The sequence below is a fragment of the Wasmannia auropunctata genome, unplaced genomic scaffold (assembly GCF_000956235.1).
Source record: "Wasmannia auropunctata unplaced genomic scaffold, wasmannia.A_1.0 LD336095.1, whole genome shotgun sequence".
Lineage (NCBI taxonomy): Eukaryota > Metazoa > Arthropoda > Insecta > Hymenoptera > Formicidae > Wasmannia > Wasmannia auropunctata.
Genome location: NW_012026795.1, coordinates 3,029,270 through 3,047,583, shown reverse-complemented (window position 1 = coordinate 3,047,583; position 18,314 = coordinate 3,029,270). Strand labels below are relative to the sequence as shown.

Genomic DNA, 18,314 nt, shown 5'->3' with positions numbered 1-18,314 from the left:
TTACTTACTATAAGACACAAATATAATTACGTAACTTTGTGTATGTTTGAAGACTCACGTCAAGCACAGCTATTATCTAGTCAGTTAAGTAAATTTGTTTAAAGACTCACGATGAGAACGTTTTTCATGTAATAATTAGACACTTGATACGCTACGTACTCGTCTTCTGTGAAACAATTTTGATAAGATGAAAGAAAGGAATCAAATTATATTCCCAATTATGTACGTATAATGTCGGCATAATTTAAAAGGCGCCTAGTATAAATGAATTGTAGTCTATTACGTTTCATCTTTGCGTTTCTTATCTTTGCTTATCATCTTCGGAACACTGATAAAAGTACAACTAACATTATTTCGATCGGATTTTATTAAGCAATTAAAAGATATAGTACACAATTAATTGAAAACACACTTAAAAAGAGTCTCCTTATATCGGTAACATAATGGTATCTTTATATTTTGTAAATTAGGATTTCTAGGTAATATAATACTGCTATATGTTGACATAATGTAAAACACATACGAACACACATGAGCGTGCGCGCCCGTGTATATCGCGCGCGTTAGGTCAAGATATTTAATGCATTATTTTTATTTTTTTTTTCGAATTTACGTTATTATTTTCATTTGCAAAAGACATCTTTAATTATTATAAAAGTAATACCCATTCTCTAAATAAGATTCGCTATGAAAATTTTATAGCCAAATGCGATTTGATCGTAAATAGCGAAAACTCACGCGACGGATAGGAATTCCGTCGTAGGCTAATTGTAAGCATTCCCAAGTCGCTAATTAGAAAACTAGAAACTGCGAACGTTATCTCGCTCGGGAGAGATAGCAAGCTTGGCGGAACAACGCGGCCGGAAGAACTAGAACCATATTGTTTGAATTATGGTGTAAATAACCCGAAGCTAAGACATTATACTAAGCCGCGCGGAAACTTTCCTCTGAACATACTGGCATACAACTCCTGAGCCATTTTATATGTAGCGTTTATTATTAATATAGACGCACTGAAAAAATATTCCGTTGCGGAACGTAGCACAATTCTATTGAATCTCTATTTTTTTATTTTGTAAAATTCGAATTTTAAAAGAGAATTGTACAACTCAAGATGTAATTCAATTACGTGAAATGCGCATACACTTTGATAAGTATGTCTCAACACATTGCGATATGCTGATTCTTTCCTTGGTTTTATCGTGTCAGCGAAATTGCTTCGCCGAGACTCGTCGTGTAATTCGTCACCTTTAAGTCTGCTCAGTCGTTCAGTCGTTCTATAACGAAGTGCATCGTGTGTGCTGTGCACAGAGCGGAACAGAATGGTATTAAGAACAGTAAGTATAGTAAGAAACTGTGAACTTTATCTCACTCGGGAGAGTTACGCTGTATAATTAATTGCGTAATTAATTTTCTTATAGAATTCGAATTTTACGAAATAAAAAAATGTAGAATAGATTTTTGTTTTTTAGATCCCATTGCATAAAATATTTTTATTTGCACTGAATCAAAAACCCTTTATTTAAATCATTTGAACATGTGATTATGATTATTTACCGACGATATCAGCGTTTAGTAGCTGTACGGACAGTGTGCTTCCGAAGAATTCTGTCTTTGTAAATTTGTTACAAAGTTTTAGAACTTGAGTGTCGCTGCAATTCCCATATATTAAAACTTGCAACGAATTTGAAATAAGCCGCGTATTCTTGCATAGCTAACTACGTACGACCCTTATACGTATATAGTATTCCGTCAGTATCCGGATAACAAAGAGACATGGACTATTTCGTCTCCCTCTCGTATATTTTATTCCGCTTCTCCATTTCCATTGACATTCAACGACGCCATGCGGTTATTTCCTGAAAAATAACCCAGGCGAAAAGTGAGTCAGGAATCGAAAGACCGTGAAGCATTCCAAGAGTGTACAATGTGCCATTTAAGATCCGTGATCCGTGGAGAGACATAGAAAAGAACGACTTGTCGCGGAGAGAATTCTTCATTTTACCCTAAATTTTATCCAGTAAACACGAAAAAAATCGTAAATTTTAACGACGATTGAATGACGAATGATTGAGTAATCCTGTTCTTTAAATTGCAATTTTTGCGATAATAATGGTATTCAGGGTGATGAGAGCTGCGCTGAACAGCTCCCATGATTCATTCGAAAGGGGACTATTAGGGGTGTTATGATATAATCAATCATTCACGCTGTGGAAGTTTGCTGGAAAAACATATTTGCATTATGCACATACACACACGCAGGTACACACATATTGGATCGCGCAATGTATTACATTTATCAGAACTTAACGAAGCAATGCGAAAAAGCTATTACATTCTTCATTATTGCTCTAAATTGCAGATATTAGTATCAAGTACATATTTATTCCGCAAACTTTAATTAATGACGCGTTAATCTTATTTAAAGCATGATTAAATAATATGAAATTAGCGGGTTAATATAGCTGCAAAATGGTATAATTTACATGTTATTAGATTTGCAGAAAATTGTAATTTGAATTTGTACTTTGAAGTTGTAAATTGTAACGATAAATTTTCATACATCCATTTTAATTATAACCGCAGAGTACCATTACGTTATGCAATATGTTTGCTCAATATATTATTTATAGTATTTTCGACGTAGGTAGAGACACAGCTGTATACCCTGCTTCTATCTCGCATTAAACGCTGTGAAAAAACATCAGGTATTTGGTGGAAGATATCGATCATATGTTTGCCTGTACATAACACAGTGACTAATTAGTATTTTATCACTGATATTTTTTATCTGCATATCGTAATTATGTAATTAACACGTCGTATTTTACAATGCGAAAAATTGTATATTACGCATTACAATAATCTATTTTGTATAAAATTCTAAACACGCTATGAAATTTTCCTAATACGAAAACGCGTTTGAAATGTTACTAATAATATATAATATACTATTCTTTGAATATTTCCTTACGTCTATTGCCGCTGTAAAATTGCTACATAATTTATACAAATTTCATTCTGATATACTTTCATCCCTCGATCGTTCGAATCCCGATCTTAAAATCAATATAATTTCGGTGAGTCTAAATTTCGATGGAGACACGTGAAAACAATCTTGGCCTCTTTGCGAACAATGAAAACAATTAAAAAAAATGAAGTTTCTTTCGTGTCAATAGTTGAAAGTTCGATTCACCAAAATTATAATGGTCTTAATACCCAAATTCGGACTCTTACGCAATTACTGCAAACTGCCATCCCCTCACGTTTGTTTCTCGCGTGCACAGTGGACGCGCGGTTGAACATGTTAAAGTCGCTCAATAGCGGAGCGAAAGATTTACCCTTACCGCCTTTACCGCCCACGGTTATCCAGGCGAGCGCAATGGCGACCGAGAGCGGGGTTGGTAATGCCGTGTCCACGAGCGCCAGCGCATCCGGAAATTGCACTACCGTCGTCTACGCGTTTCCGGAGGATCACTTAGTGGTGGGATATCTGAATGAGTGGATCAATGCCTACTCCTTCATAACGAGTGAGTACACACCATCGGTCGATCGTTACTTTCAGCTGGTAAACCATCGGCTAAAACGCTGTTTCTATATCGACCCCGACGACTCTTGCCAGGGTTGGATACGATAGGGTAGTTTGCCCCACGAGGGGCAAAGGTCGGCTAAAGATGTTTTTCCTTGCAGCTGCCTGAGCATCTTATGATACATGCACGTGAAGAAAAATACTTTGATTCTTGAGGAGGCCTCCGGTTGATATTGAGCAGTTCAATTTTGGATGTTGAAATATATATTTCAAAACATTTCAAAATAAACAATAATCCCTCAAATAGGGGCTGTAATATATTTTATTTTTTAATTGGTGCGTCTAAATTATAGCTTCTGGTTTTCTGTCTATCGCATCCGAAATCCAACTAGTTGAAATTGACCGATTATTTCGGCCTCTCGATATTTGAAAACGTATTGAAATGATATATCCGCAATGATAGATGTAACCGCTGATTGATTTTCAACCAGCAAATGTGAGCATTGTGTGTTTGGTATTGCATTGTTTCTAGTAGTAATAATTAGTACGGCATGTTGATTGGTTTTTCCTTTTGTTTCACAGTTCCCGAATTTTATTCGAAATGTCATGTTGGACATGCTTGTCTGTGCATAGACAATCTACATAGACAATATAAATATACAACTGGACAAAAGCAGATTATTAAACGAATAAAATCGAATAGAAAGAAATAAAAATTTTGTGTGGTCTTTTTTTTTTATATATTGTTGATAATGCTCGAATCTGCTATTGTCGATGTTTTATGGAGGAGAGGGAGAAAAAAATTATGGGGGTTTAAATATGAGTGTTTGTTTAATAATTTCTGCAGACAACCGAGAAAAGTTCTACCTCTACATTATTGTATCGGTCAGCGCCGGTATCCTGCTCTTTCTGGGATTGGTTATCGGCCGCCTGTTAATCAGCCGGCATCGCGCCAAGAGGGACGCAAAGTTCCACGCGAATAACGAGACCCTCCCGAATGGATTCACCGACGATATTTCCGAGATTGATGCCGACATCGATCTCACCACGTCGGTCGCAGTACCGTTGCAGGACGCAAGGTAAACCTTTCAACAAGAAAGAAATTAGCTCCCTTCTGTTATTTATTTTACATGAGTTAATAAAATCGCTTCAGTGTACGTACTTTTACTTTTGTTTAGATCTAAAGTAACTCATCTCATTTTAGATATGCGCGAGACTAAAACAGCAGACGGTAATAAAAAGTAATTAATTCGAAATTTAAATATGTACTGCTCTGAAAAATTTTTAACACCATTTTAATCTTGAGCCTTTTTATTCTTTTATTTCACTCTTGATGACAGAAGGGACAACTCTGGAAATTTTACCTTAACTTATATATCTTTCTGCGAAACTTTTTTAATTATGTATTCTAATTGTATTCCTTATATTGTAGGTTGCCCGAAACTCAGTTGGCCGAGAGACTTCACGGCGAACGTTACTACGCCGACACGAGGATACCTCTGTCGCCGACAAGTATCCAACCAGGAGTACACGCCACGTCGGTATCCCACGCAACCAACACGGGGATGCGCGTCGATCTTGGGAACCACATGGTTGGCACGGATAATCTTCACACGATCCTCCGCACGGATAATCCCCGGAACCTCAACAGCAAAAGCTATTACTATGGCTGACAAGAGGAAGGGGTTGTCCCGCGCGAGGGACGACCCCCGTCCTTGAGCCCGGTGCCGGAAGTTAGCACGCGAAAATATTGCTTTTAATTAATTGACTGAACGGAACGGCAGAGACCGGGCATGCCGCGCCAAGCCGCTGTAAATTACGTTGAAGACGTTAAAAACAAGCTATCATTTGTTGCGCCGAACTGCGATACATAATTGTGACAGTGCGATCTCAGATTTTTGTCAGTCGTCAGACGCCAATTGTGAGTGTCTGTCGATGTTTGTTAAAATAGACTTGTATATCTGTAAACGTGTCGTCCATTCCGAGAATTTGAGAAAAAAAATTCTCGATTAGAAATGTATAATCTATCATCAGCAAAGATGGTGTGGGAAAGGAATGAACGAAATATATATATATATATATGTATATATATATATATATATATATATATATATTTTGTATATAGTTAACATTGCCTTGTTGCGATATTGCAACGAGAACAGTGTGAATCGATCTGTAAATGTGCAATGTATAAGGAGGAATCCGAGTGATTTCTTCGAAGTAGGACTGGAATAGCTTTAAGGACCACCGCAAGCATTTATGTTGAGCTGTGCGTTTTAAGCGCCCACACGACAGTTCTAGAACGAACAAAAATATGCATCGTGCAATCAGACACGTGGCAGTATTTGTTGTCGAATGCTGTCGCTCTTCCCAATGCAAAATGGTATCGGAAAAGTAGACATATATTGCGGATAATATTTATTTCTCGAATTATTAAACTGTAAAATCGATGGAATCGAGTTTCGTTGTTTAGATAGACATATCCTATGGAAACTGTGTTATCGACCTCGTCGACTCACGATTTACTCACTGTATACCTTATACTCACTGTATACTCAACTGTATACCCACGGAAGAAACTCACGGAGCGAGTTCCGAGGAGCATATCGATAACCTGCCGGTAACATTTCGCTGGTAATAGTCTTCTGGGACACTTGTTATTCACAACTGGTTTGTGTAGCGATCTGTGCTATATCAGTGGAAGAAATCAACAGATTTCCAACATTCGTTCCGAAAACGTCGACAGTATGCGAAAAGCAACTTGGAACATTGAACTGTTTACGAGGAGTGATATTTTGTATATAATTTCCTCGGTACCGAAAATACCTAAGCAGGCCAATTTCCGTTGAAATCTGCAAGACAAACCGTGTTAGAAAAGTCGATATTATTCGACGTTTTTATTTTGTTTTGTTTTTTTTAACCGATCGCCGCTTGTGCGCACCAGTTGAAAATTTTATTGACCACCACTGAAGGAGCAGCGCGGCCGAACGCGATCACGCCCGCACTCTCAAGAAAAATCTCTCAACGAACTTACAGCGGTTTTGTGTATCGAAGCTGCCCACAGTCGCTGCCACAGCCGAGACGATTTTTATAGAAATTGATATGTATGTACATCACACTGTAAATAGAGGACATGTAATGTACAGATAAGTAAGCGAGAGAGAAAGAAGGGGACGCGCGTAACGAGACTTAAATCGGAAGCGGTCGGAGAGATTGTAGTACTGGAGGGCTGTCCTTCGTGCCATAGAATCGATTTTGCAATTGTGCGGGAAAGCGGGAGAGCGCGCGTCTGTCGAGCCAGCGAAAACTCTCTCCCTCGCGGGCGATCGCAAGGATTAGTACGTAATAAACAGAGCTCGGATTTTCCTTCCTCCTAAGGCGTATAAAACGAGTGCGCCTTCTCGCCGGTGATGCGCAATCTTGTTTGTCACATGTGCTTTCTCATCTGGCTATTGATCGCTAAGATTGTACAGGAGCAATGACAGGGTCGCATTGCCGTTCAGCGAAATCGGAACGTCACGAGAAAGTCGGCGTATCTGAAAGTAATCTGACGAGGCGGAACTGATTGAAATGTCTGATTTCGAATTTAATTGCATTTCGAGTCCATTGATTAAATGGAGCCCTAATAATAGGGGTGTGTTTTCTTTCAAGGAAAGCTTTAAAGATACTTTTTCTTTAGAGAGAGCTTAATTTTATTTTTCTAAATTAAATTATTTAATTTTCTGTTTAATTAGTCGAATTTTAATTTTTGTATCTCTTACGTAATTTTCTAATTTTTTTAATGACATAATATTTCTTAGTTTTACGTTTCTTTACGAGTATTTTTTAATGTTGACTGAACACGGTAATGTACTTATCTACTTAGGTAGCGTAGAAAATGTGAAGGAAATGTCAAGATTCCATTTCACGTAAGGAAAAATTACGTATAGATTGCGTATCACAGGGCCACGCCATTATTATTTCGCGAGCCGCATTAATGTAATTTCGCTCAACTACCCTGTAGTGCACGATAAATCCGAGCTCCAGCCAAGCCCCGTTCTCGTTGTTTGTTTGTACGTCGTTCGGTAAGTCGTAATCCCCTGAAACTCGCACACAGTGTCGTTATGACGAATCGATTTCGCGAGCATCCGGCGACGCGGAGTCGCATTTTCGACACATCAGCGGGGTCGTTAACGCAATAACGCCCGCACTGGTCGTTATCTTTAAGGACTGGGCCATCAGTTAGGTAATACGTCGAAGTCGCCGGAACATCGTCCATGGCATAATTTGACACCGCTCTCTCTTGCACGCGGAATCGCGATTATCGGGGACATATATCATTCTCGCGCGGATTGATTTTTCGTCGCCGTCCGCCGAGATGAAAGGTATATGCGAACCTGAATAACTCGTGCGAAAAGATACACTCCTCAGTCGTATATAGACATACGTACACATCCGCACATACATTAAACATATATTTTTTTTTTACGTGAACATTAATATTTCTTTTATACACCTGTGTATATTTTCGCATTAGGATTGACACAGCCGGTGTTTTTATTCTCATATCTCTGAAAAAGAAATTGAAACCTTTTGCGAGGAGAAAGTTGGGTCAATCAACGCATGTGTCTCTTTACCTCTATGTATACGTTTCTCGTCAACAATTTCGCGAGATCTCTCTTTATTCATCCATCTGTCTATCTTTTTTTTTAATCTCCTCATTCTCCTGTACGAATGAATAGGGCAAACGGATCGATTACTCTGGCGAGCGACTGTCGGTCATTGAAAAGGATTTTTTTTTTTTCACGAAACAGGAATTAATTTTGTAATCCCTCGATACTCTATCTGTAATCTATAAACTAAAAAAAAAAAAAAACATTTTACGATTCTTTATTTTTATTACAATCAAACCTATAGTCTATATATCTGAACGGCACGAAGATTGATCTATTTTTGTAAAGCACATTTAATAATTAATTTTTTTTTTACCTTATTGTCTTTATATGTTGTTTCTAGTACATCTCGCGTGGAGAAACATCGAATTTAAAGACTCTCCGAAATCGGCACTATCACGACATCGATAGAGAGGCAACTCGATTTCCGCGAGCCGGCGATTCGAATCGTAACGGTGTAACCGAACGTGTAATCGAGTGCCGATAGAAAATATAATTCCCGAGGGCCATTATCACGCGGCTACGCTCAGCGAAATCCGAAAACTACGGAAAACCGAGTTTCTTCGCGGTCGAGATGCAATTACGTAATCTTGCGCGTGCGCGTTCTTTTTTTTTTTTTTAATTAGTCCGCGTTAATTAAGGTTTACGTACCGCAAAGCTGTGGAGGGGCCGTCATCCGGAAGAAAATCCTCTCATCAGCGCGAATGGTTCTTCTTCGTTATTATTCTTCCACTTTCCGCTGGCTGCCTCCGCGAGCCCCTCCGGTTTTCTTTTGTGCGGAAACCCCCGCGGAATTTCAGCGACGGCGCCTTATATTTATGCAAATAGTGTCGTGTAACATTTATGCGTCTCGAGGCGTTGGAAACTCGGAAACACACTCGCCACTCTCGCTTTTATTTTAGTATCCTCTTTATTCCTATCTGCCCCTGTTATTTTCGTCCCTTTTTCTCGTCGAGACACACCAGTAATATCATTCTTAATTCGTCCGTAAGACTTTCCTACGTTCAAGAGATGGTACCATTTTCAGAATACACTCACACATACACATACACGCTCCATTAATAATATATCGCGTGTTATGCATAAAGATACCGCCGATATATTTCAGCGGCAGAGCGATCGATGTCGCTTTAAAGTTTGTTCCCGCGCCCCAGGGACGCGTTGTAGTTGTATACGCCGCGCGTGTTGCATTAATATTTCGTTGAACGTGCCGCGAAATCAGAAAAAATAATTTCGCTCGGGGAATCGTTCCGCGCGTTTCTGCTGTGAGCGGCGAGATGACGGCGGTCCGATAACGTTTCCCTCCCTCCCCCGCTGTTGTCCATTAGTATTTACATGACAAGATGCAAATCGTACGCGTCGCAAGCATCGCCGTCTCTAAAATGCAAATTAGCTGTGTAAATACGTTATAAGAAGTGCCGCTTGTACAGGGTTTTTTTTCCCGCGTTCGCCTCGCGTCTCTCTATTTTCGAAGCTGCACGACCGCGCGTGCCGATTCTCTTTCGCCCGCTGAACTCGCCGACAATCTATCTTTTTACGCGGAACGCGCCGAGACCCCCTCTCTCATTATCATATCGCGGCCGTATAGCGCGAGCTAGCGCGCTTTATTTATTCTCGCACCCCCATCGCGTTCGTCTAGCGGGATGAATGAATTATATACCAAAGACGCTTCATTGAGCGGCGATCGATCGATCGGTGGTTGAAAAGCCGACGGGTAAAGCGGCGGATTACACACGCTCCTCTTTCACCGCGAATCGAACTGGCGTCCGTAAAAAAGCAGGCGAGCAATATTTCGTCAGAGACAAGATTTATTCATGCATAAATGTGTGTGTGTATGTGTGTGTTGTATAAAACGTGCATAATACTGTGATGGTACATTAATGACGAAATATTAAGGGAGCGTAAGTGTTTATCGGACTATGCCCGTAGCACAAACATTTGCTCCACATTCGTCTCTGTTATCTTGCGCGTTATATCTATTAACGTTATTGTACACGTTTATGCATTAAAAAATTTTGCATATAACCCAGTATTTGCCAAGTGGACGAGACCGTGTTTTAATTTTCGAAATGGAATAAAATTCCGATGATTTAAGTTTCTCTGGCTTGTCTGGTTTTTTTTATCGGTATTATCGTTTTTAATTAATGGACGAAGCCATGGAGAGCCACCAGAGAACTTCGCTGAATGGTCTTGCAAAATTTCGTCGTGCGTTTCATCGCGCCCCTTTACCTCGTCCGGTATTAATTAGTCTATTCTCGTTGAAGCAACTTGTACGGAGTGCCTGATATTACCTAACGAGAAGCGTCCATAAATCGTACGTACTCGAAACCCCGTCGTCATGCACAAAACTCGCAATATTGTACGCAATCGTCCGCGACGAAATTACCGGCTTTAAGAGCGCGCGTGAGTTTCAAGTTAATTCGTGCGAAATTTGATTTATATATTCCTTTGGAAAAAAGTGAAAGAATTCGTGACAGCGTATATACAGAATATAGAAAGTGCGGGCAAGACGCGCAATTCCTTTTTCGAAGCGAGCTCATCCGTGACGAGTAAAGAAAATCGCGCGATGCGGGATGTGCCGTTTCAAAGATCTTCCGATTCGCCGATCGCAACGTTTTGCATTTCAAATTGCTGCTTGATACGCATTTATACGACTGTATTTCACGCGCTCTTGTTTTCGACGACAAAGTGGCTCGTGTACGTACCGTAATGTTGCTTCGCGTTAAATAAACGTAATGTTTTGTATGCAAAACGATATGGAGACAGTGTGCGTGTGATTAAAACAGAAAGATATAGTGAGAAAGAACGAGAGAGGCAGAGAGAGAATGAATGTTGTCATATTAAGACGTTTTTATTGTAAGTATAATTTGTAAGCACACCTGTAAATATCGCTGTACTATAAATAATCGTGTAACCCGTCGGTTCGATTCTTTTCCCGACTGCGAATTGCACGTTTTTACATTAATCGAGGAATCACACGCGTTAATTTGAACGGCGACTTAATAAAAATGTTACTATAAAAAAAAGAGATACGACACACAAACAAACAAACATACACACACACACACACACACACACACACGTAAGTGTGAGTTAATATTTTGTTATAAAATGCAAGCGAGCGGAGCCTTTTGTTCGCATATTTAGATCGTCGTCGCAAAGGGAAGTTTGGGCCACGCGTCATCTGTTAACGTCTGGAGCGACTCCGGTTCTCGAAGGTACGATTAATGTTTTCAATTTATGTAACTGTCCCTTGGATATGATTTACAATTATAATAAATAATTTATGAAAAACGCAGCACGCAATACATTCATTAACTCGGTTTGGTTATTCTGTTTTTCCAGGAGGAATATTCGCACTTACGTTTGCGAGATAATAAAAGTTGTATGAAAAAGCGCAACACGCAAGGAAGAACGATAAATGGGAGGCTAAGAAATAAGCTTTATCGGCTTGGTCTTTATTATATATTTGCCTCGTATTTTGCGGGTTATTTTACCTAAATGGAATTTTATTATGCTAAGTTGCACAGGAGTGGAATTTCTTTCAGTTCCATTTGAAGCGAAGAGCTGCCATTTTTTCGGATGAAAATTGTACTGTTATTTGCTTCAAATTTTACAATCTTCTTGGGAAAGGAATTATAATATTGATAAATAATTTGCAAATATTTATGTACCTTACAAGATATTAAATATTTTCTCATTACAACAATTTCTGGCAAAGTAATTACGTTTTAGATTTTAGAACATTAGTTTATATATCTTCTTTATTCACAATTTGGATTTTCTTTTGTAAATATACAATATTGATTATAATTTGCGAATATACTTGTGTATTTTGAATATTAAAAAATGTTTTTCAATGCTCATTACAAAAATTTCTAGCAAAATAATTATATTTAGAACATTAGTTTATATGTATATCTTCTTTTACTCGCAATTTGTCTGGGTTTTCCGTAAACGTTTCAAATTCTTAATTAACATGCATAGGTATGTAAAGTGATACGGTGTACATAGCGGTAACGCCATACGGTAGCAACTTAATGCGGTTACGAGTAACCCTCAGTTACAACTAAATTAGCATCTAAACAACCACGTGCGCGTTACACGTTATTGATTAAGGATTTAGTACATTTAATTACGGGCGATATGTCGTAGCGAGAACTGTGCTCTTTAATCGCTTTTGCGAAACATGGATTAGCAACCATAATCGTAATAACGTGCGAGGCGGGATGATAACGGGTGAATGCGTAGCACGTGGAGTTGGACTGCCCTCGCGGGAGTACTCGCCGCTCGATAAACCGGTGCAACACAACAAGCTTTGAGCTTGTTTCGATATTGCGCGTTAATTGCTCGCTAATTATGCGCGAAAGTTACCGCGCGTTTCGCTAAAACATCCGCCGTTGAAACTTTTGCAGGTTTGCGTGCGAGGCGCGCCTTTTTTTTCCCTTGCTTGTTCTAGCGCTGAAATCCGGGGTAGATTTAATTGCGCCGGAAAAATTTGATTGATCGAGATCGGCGTTTGTACGCTCCGTTTAATTCTCTGTTCTTTTAAAGTTTCCGAACGGACCGATGCGAATTTTGTTACGCACACACCCGTGCAATCTAAAGAATGTTTTATTTGAATTGTACTACTTGATTCTTCTTTGCCTAACGAATCGCGAACAATCTGAATATGTTTGTCTTTATCGTTGTTTCTTGTTTGGATAAATCGTAATTGTTGCTTTTGCCAGCAAATTGATTGCCAGACTGTGGCAATAGTACTTTTATCGATTACCATAATGGGCAATGTGACAAGCACCTATTTTTTCCTAGTTTATGATAAATAATATTACAATTATATAATTAGTAGTGTAATTTTTTGATCGGATTGATCGAGTCAAGTATGGTGTGTGACTAGTAATGAAGCTGGAATAATGAGGCGTATTTGTAGGAATTAATTATCGACATGATAAGTTGGCTTGCTGACGCCAATTTCCATGCAGCTAAAAAGTTAATTAAATGTTAACTCGCACATTTCTCTTTGATCAGAACACATAATAATGACTGTTTGTTTGATGAGCAATTCAATTAATATATTCGAAAATAATAAGAGAATAGGAGATCATTTTTAATAAAATCTTGATTTATTTTATAGGAAATATTAATTAGAACGTGCAAGGGATGTATTTACATACACTCTCTGTCTGCCTCAATTTTCTGATTGAAATTTATTGACATTGCGGTTAGGACTTTGATCGCTTTCCATTTATTTTGCAGCGTATCGATAAAAATTTGGAGCATAAAACCAGCAAGGTCCAAAGAGGAAAAATTCTTAACTGCAGCGTTGTCATTTTTTTTTTCAAAACGTGACGTGAAACGTGATGTGATTGATGCCATCACGCATGACTCTCGCGCACGCCCATAAAACGTGGAACGTAACGCAATTATGCTATAGCAAGATATAAAAAATGCACGTGGTCGCTATACCACGTTTACAGACTCGTAAATGCACATGTGTACACGATGCAACAATTGAGGGCTCGAAGTACACCGCTTGACAGGTCGCACGTGATTCCGCATTATTTCTACGGGGACAAATACTTACGCGTAACGCGTATTACGGTGCGCATATCGAACAGATAATTTGGATTTAAAATTTGTTTAATCCGATTAATATTTATATCGCATATCAAATTTAATGCTAAAATATATATTTCTTTTATTTCGTACGATTAATTTTTGTATTTTTTATCAAGTATGAGATATGCAGATCGATCTAAGAACTACCTGCTATTCATGTTTTATTGATAATCAAATGTAGCGTGAATGTACACGAGTATGAAGCTTTTATAAAAACGATCATGTCAAAAGAGAATACGATCTGATGTTTTAGTAATTCTTTTTTCTGGCATCGCATATATAGTCTGATGCAGATGGTACAATCATCGTGTTACCTCGAAATCGAGCGATTTTCTCTCGGCACGCACATTCAAGTATCAGTTTATTATCACAGCGATGATAAATTTTCTTATTCTCTTTAAATTTTTAACATTTGAAATATCATCGATTAAACTTAAAATTTTTAATTTAATTATATGTACCACGTGGTTAAATATACGGAGTAAATTTGAGATAATTATAATTAAAAAATTTTCCATATTTCTCGAAAATATTTTTCTATATTAAAATGATGAATTAAGAGAGCGAAATATACATTTACAAACATATATATATATATATATATATATATATGTTTATAAGAATGTACATTTTAATGTCTCTGTTAAAATAATAAAACTTCACGCAAATAAATAATAGGGTATACAAAATACATGACTGAGAGCTATCGCGATGTCGAATAAACTAATATGCATAACAAATAACAATTATTTATATGGCTTGAAATAAAGAACTTTTCAACATGATAAATCCATTATCTCGTGGGCGAGTGATGGAGCACGGTATATTCAATGAATTAATTTTAGAGATGTTATCAACGCGTTTCATTCTGAATCAATTAAAAAGCTGGACTGCAATCCGACTGCGACCCCGTCTCGATTCCGAGATCGAAGATGTAATTTCGATGGGAGCGATACGAAATCGGTGAGCGGAGCGTTCCATGATGAATGATTCAGGAGCGCCTGGTTGCGGCGCACAGCGGTTGCAGACTCTCAATGTGCGACGATTTTTCTCCCTTCGTTTCCCGTTGATTGCTTTTCCGTTTATATAGCTAGCAAGACTGCCCCGTCCTAGTGCCTCGTGTCACTTGTAAGAAACGGCAGAAACGTCGTCGAAGCTCCTTTCCTGACGACGTTGCCCGCCCGCCCGCCCGTCGTCGCGTTCCACCGTGATCTACGTGACGACGGCACAGCTTCCTACGACTACCTACGGTTGCAATAGAAATATCACCAGAGTAGCATTCAGAGCGGCGCGGCAGTGCAATAACGCGAGCGCTACATAAGTATATATTTGCCGACGCAGGCACAATAAATGATTTAAAATCGTCGAATCAGTGACCTACATTTTACATGTGTTCCGTTTTCGCGATTAAATCGACCCGCATGCCGTATAAAATGATGTCGCGCTTGTCCTAACAATTGTACGCGACGGTAACGTGCGTTTATTTCCGCATAAACGATGCGGAAAGAGACGACAAAACGGTCGTATAACACAATCCGTGGAGTAAGAAAAATACTATAAATCGGAGAGATCGAAACCTCGACTACATTCCGCATTTTACTACATTCTGCATTCTATAAAGCGTCGCGTATATGTTCCGAATAATTCGGTGATCGTTTGCACGCCTGTGCTTAGCGAGGAAATAATTACAGGAGTTACTTTGCAAGAAGAAAACACAACTTGGGCTTCTCTTTACGAGAACGTATTAAGTATTATTTATCTCGCGCACTCGGGCAAGTGCAGAGTTAGCGTAATATTTTATGAAACACTTGACCTCTCGTTCCGTGTTCCAACTCGCCGCGCGCATCGTTCGCATTCCACCAATTCCACTTAAATTTCTGCTATTATATTTAATAACTCTTTATTAAATATTCGTGCCAAATAGCTTTGAGAATTTTGCTTAGATTTATGGCATATTTAAAAGCTTTTTACTGTGATATGCAAAGATAAATCTTGTATGATAAAATACGTAACTTATCACGCTTAGTCAAGTTTTCTGTTTAATCTATCATGACGTTAGTTTACTAGCTCTACGGAAGTAGAGCTTTTTCGATAACTGATGATGAAAACCACCGCTCCAATTTCGAGCGGAATTTCCGGTTAGTCAATGTTGCGGTGTAGTAAAACTTCCGGTGGATCTCGAATGAAATTTCACTCGTTGCGTTAGGTTGGTTAAACATTCAAAGATTTTATTTTATCTGCCGACTAGAGGATCAAGCAGGACGAAGTTCTTGAGTTAAACCGAAAGCCATAGTGCGCACCTGGCATGTCCCACTTTACTTGCAAAGTTTACATGGACTGAAAAGCAGACGTTTTTCATAACTCGTAGTACTGCAAAAAGGACGATGTGCAGCAATGAATCATGAAAACGGTGTATAGCGATAAGACAATTTTGAAGAGTGCACGAAGCGTTTTTTATTAAAATAAAAATTTTAATATATGAGGAACGCGCAGTATGTAGAAATTTATGCATGGCAGTACGAGAAATTGTACGCCCCGAGTGACGTAAAACACGATACGACGAGTATCGTCAAAATCGCGTACTGTTCCGCCTTCGTTAAATGTGCAAAAGGGTGGATAAGGCGACAAAACGGATAAGATATCGAGAGGGAGGTTGAAGATACCCCATTTGCATGGAATTACATTCACCTTGAGATACGTCAAAAGTGTAAGTGGACCACTACCAGCAGCACTCTCGGAAGTTCGCGATAGAAAAGGGACGTGTAAGAAAGAGCGTCTATATTTGTGCACAGATATGAGAACACACACACACACACACAAGTCGACAGACTATATCGGATTATGTACGCTATCGGTAGTGATGGGAATGATACGCCCACAGTAATCGATAAAGGATTTAAGAATAAGACCATTAGTAACAACATGTACAGATACCACGGAGGGAAATATGTCGATACAGAGCCTGGCGCACACGTGTTAAGCATTACCTCACATATATCTTCCGGAAAAGGGGGATTTAAACGTTTGGAAGATTTTAAATTCATGTTATTGCACATTTTTTCCCCCTCCGCGATACATATTTTATTGTAATCTCGCCAGAGAGGCGTGCACGCCGCCGCGCGCAAAATTTTTCACGCGAGCTCTACGATAATTATAATGCAATTACCTTTCTGTGGTCTTACGCCGCGGCGTATGCCTCGCCTCTAAAATACACCGCAGTGATATTAAATTTGTTGACCGATAGTCGAACGTTCGCCGGTTTGTTTGTATAACCGGAAGATTATACAACTATCGGCTTGCAGCCGTTACTGCGCGCAGGTCGATACACCACCCCAAGATCCACGGAATGCTCCTGTCGGCCGCGCGTCACCTATTCATTCCCCTCATTCCCGATCACTCCCGCATCAACATTCACGTGTCCGTAGCGACTCATGCGTAAATGATTGTAAACAGTGTGTGCGTGCTGCGTGGGCGTTTTATGCTTGGCGCGTTCAATGTGTGTATATGTGTGCCGGGGCGTGTAAATACGCGGCCGCGCGCGTTTCGCGGTGCGAAAAGGCGGATGTAATCAGATTTCTCTCGAGCCTCTCTTCGCTTTTTCCTCTCCATTTTCCCCCGCGCGCACCTACGGAATTACAACGTAAGAGCGTCACGTCCTACGGTGTGCTATGAATATGCAATCGTACGGAGAGAGCGCGTACGGTGTAATCCTCACGCCGTATGCGATCCTCCTGACACGTAACGTACATTAGCGATGCGCAATATTACGTGAGAAAGAGTATCGTTGGGCGATTTAAAAGTCGCGCGAGGCGTCCAACTCGCATCTCGCGCAGGTGAAGGTTCTCCGTATTACCTGGTATTACCGTATTAAATTCCTCACGCCGGATGTGCCATCGGAATTGAGAACTTCCGCGAAGTCGTTTTCTTCCCGTATTCTAAACTGCAGTCTGCAGGCTATCGGAAAACTAACGGGGACCGGCTTTCTGTTTCTGTAACGAGTTTTTCAGAATTTTGCCTGCGAACGATTTTGGAAAGCGCGTTTCGATCATTAATGATCGTGTAACGCGCAAGTACAACGACAGCACGTTTTACAGTTTTACAGCGCGCACGTGTGTTTGTATGTAGTAATGGTTGGAACCGCGAACAAACGACGCACCGTCGTTACAGTTTAAAATGTCTCCCATTTTTGTAAAATGTGACTATAGAGAGAAAAAAAAAGAGAGGGAAGAGGAGGGAGAGGGACACATAGGCAAACAACGTGAGTGAGAAAGCGAAAAGATAATTGTGCTGAATGTTACGCGGTATTGTTTCATTAAACACGGTGATTCTGTTGATTCGCCAGGTCAGTTATGTGCGACGTGTTTCAGCCAGGCTATACAATAGTTTCAAAACATCAACAGAGTGAAGAGCAGTGAATTAGAATTTCAAACACACAGGGCGACCCTTAATTTCGTCGAATAAATGGAGGCGCGATATTCTTCACTTAGGGAATGCGCCCACAAAAGATGTTGTAG

General features: G+C 39.5%; 1 protein-coding gene across 1 annotated transcript; it reads left to right on the top strand.

The window, feature by feature from the left end:
• Positions 1–1,286: 1,286 nt before the first annotated feature.
• Positions 1,287–5,581, top strand: LOC105462730. The gene is made up of 4 exons (XM_011709557.1): positions 1,287–1,337; positions 3,288–3,530; positions 4,377–4,608; positions 4,962–5,581. Coding segments are annotated over exons 1-4 (717 nt in total). The 5' UTR covers positions 1,287–1,336; the 3' UTR covers positions 5,203–5,581.
• The last annotated feature ends 12,733 nt before the right edge of the window (positions 5,582–18,314 follow it).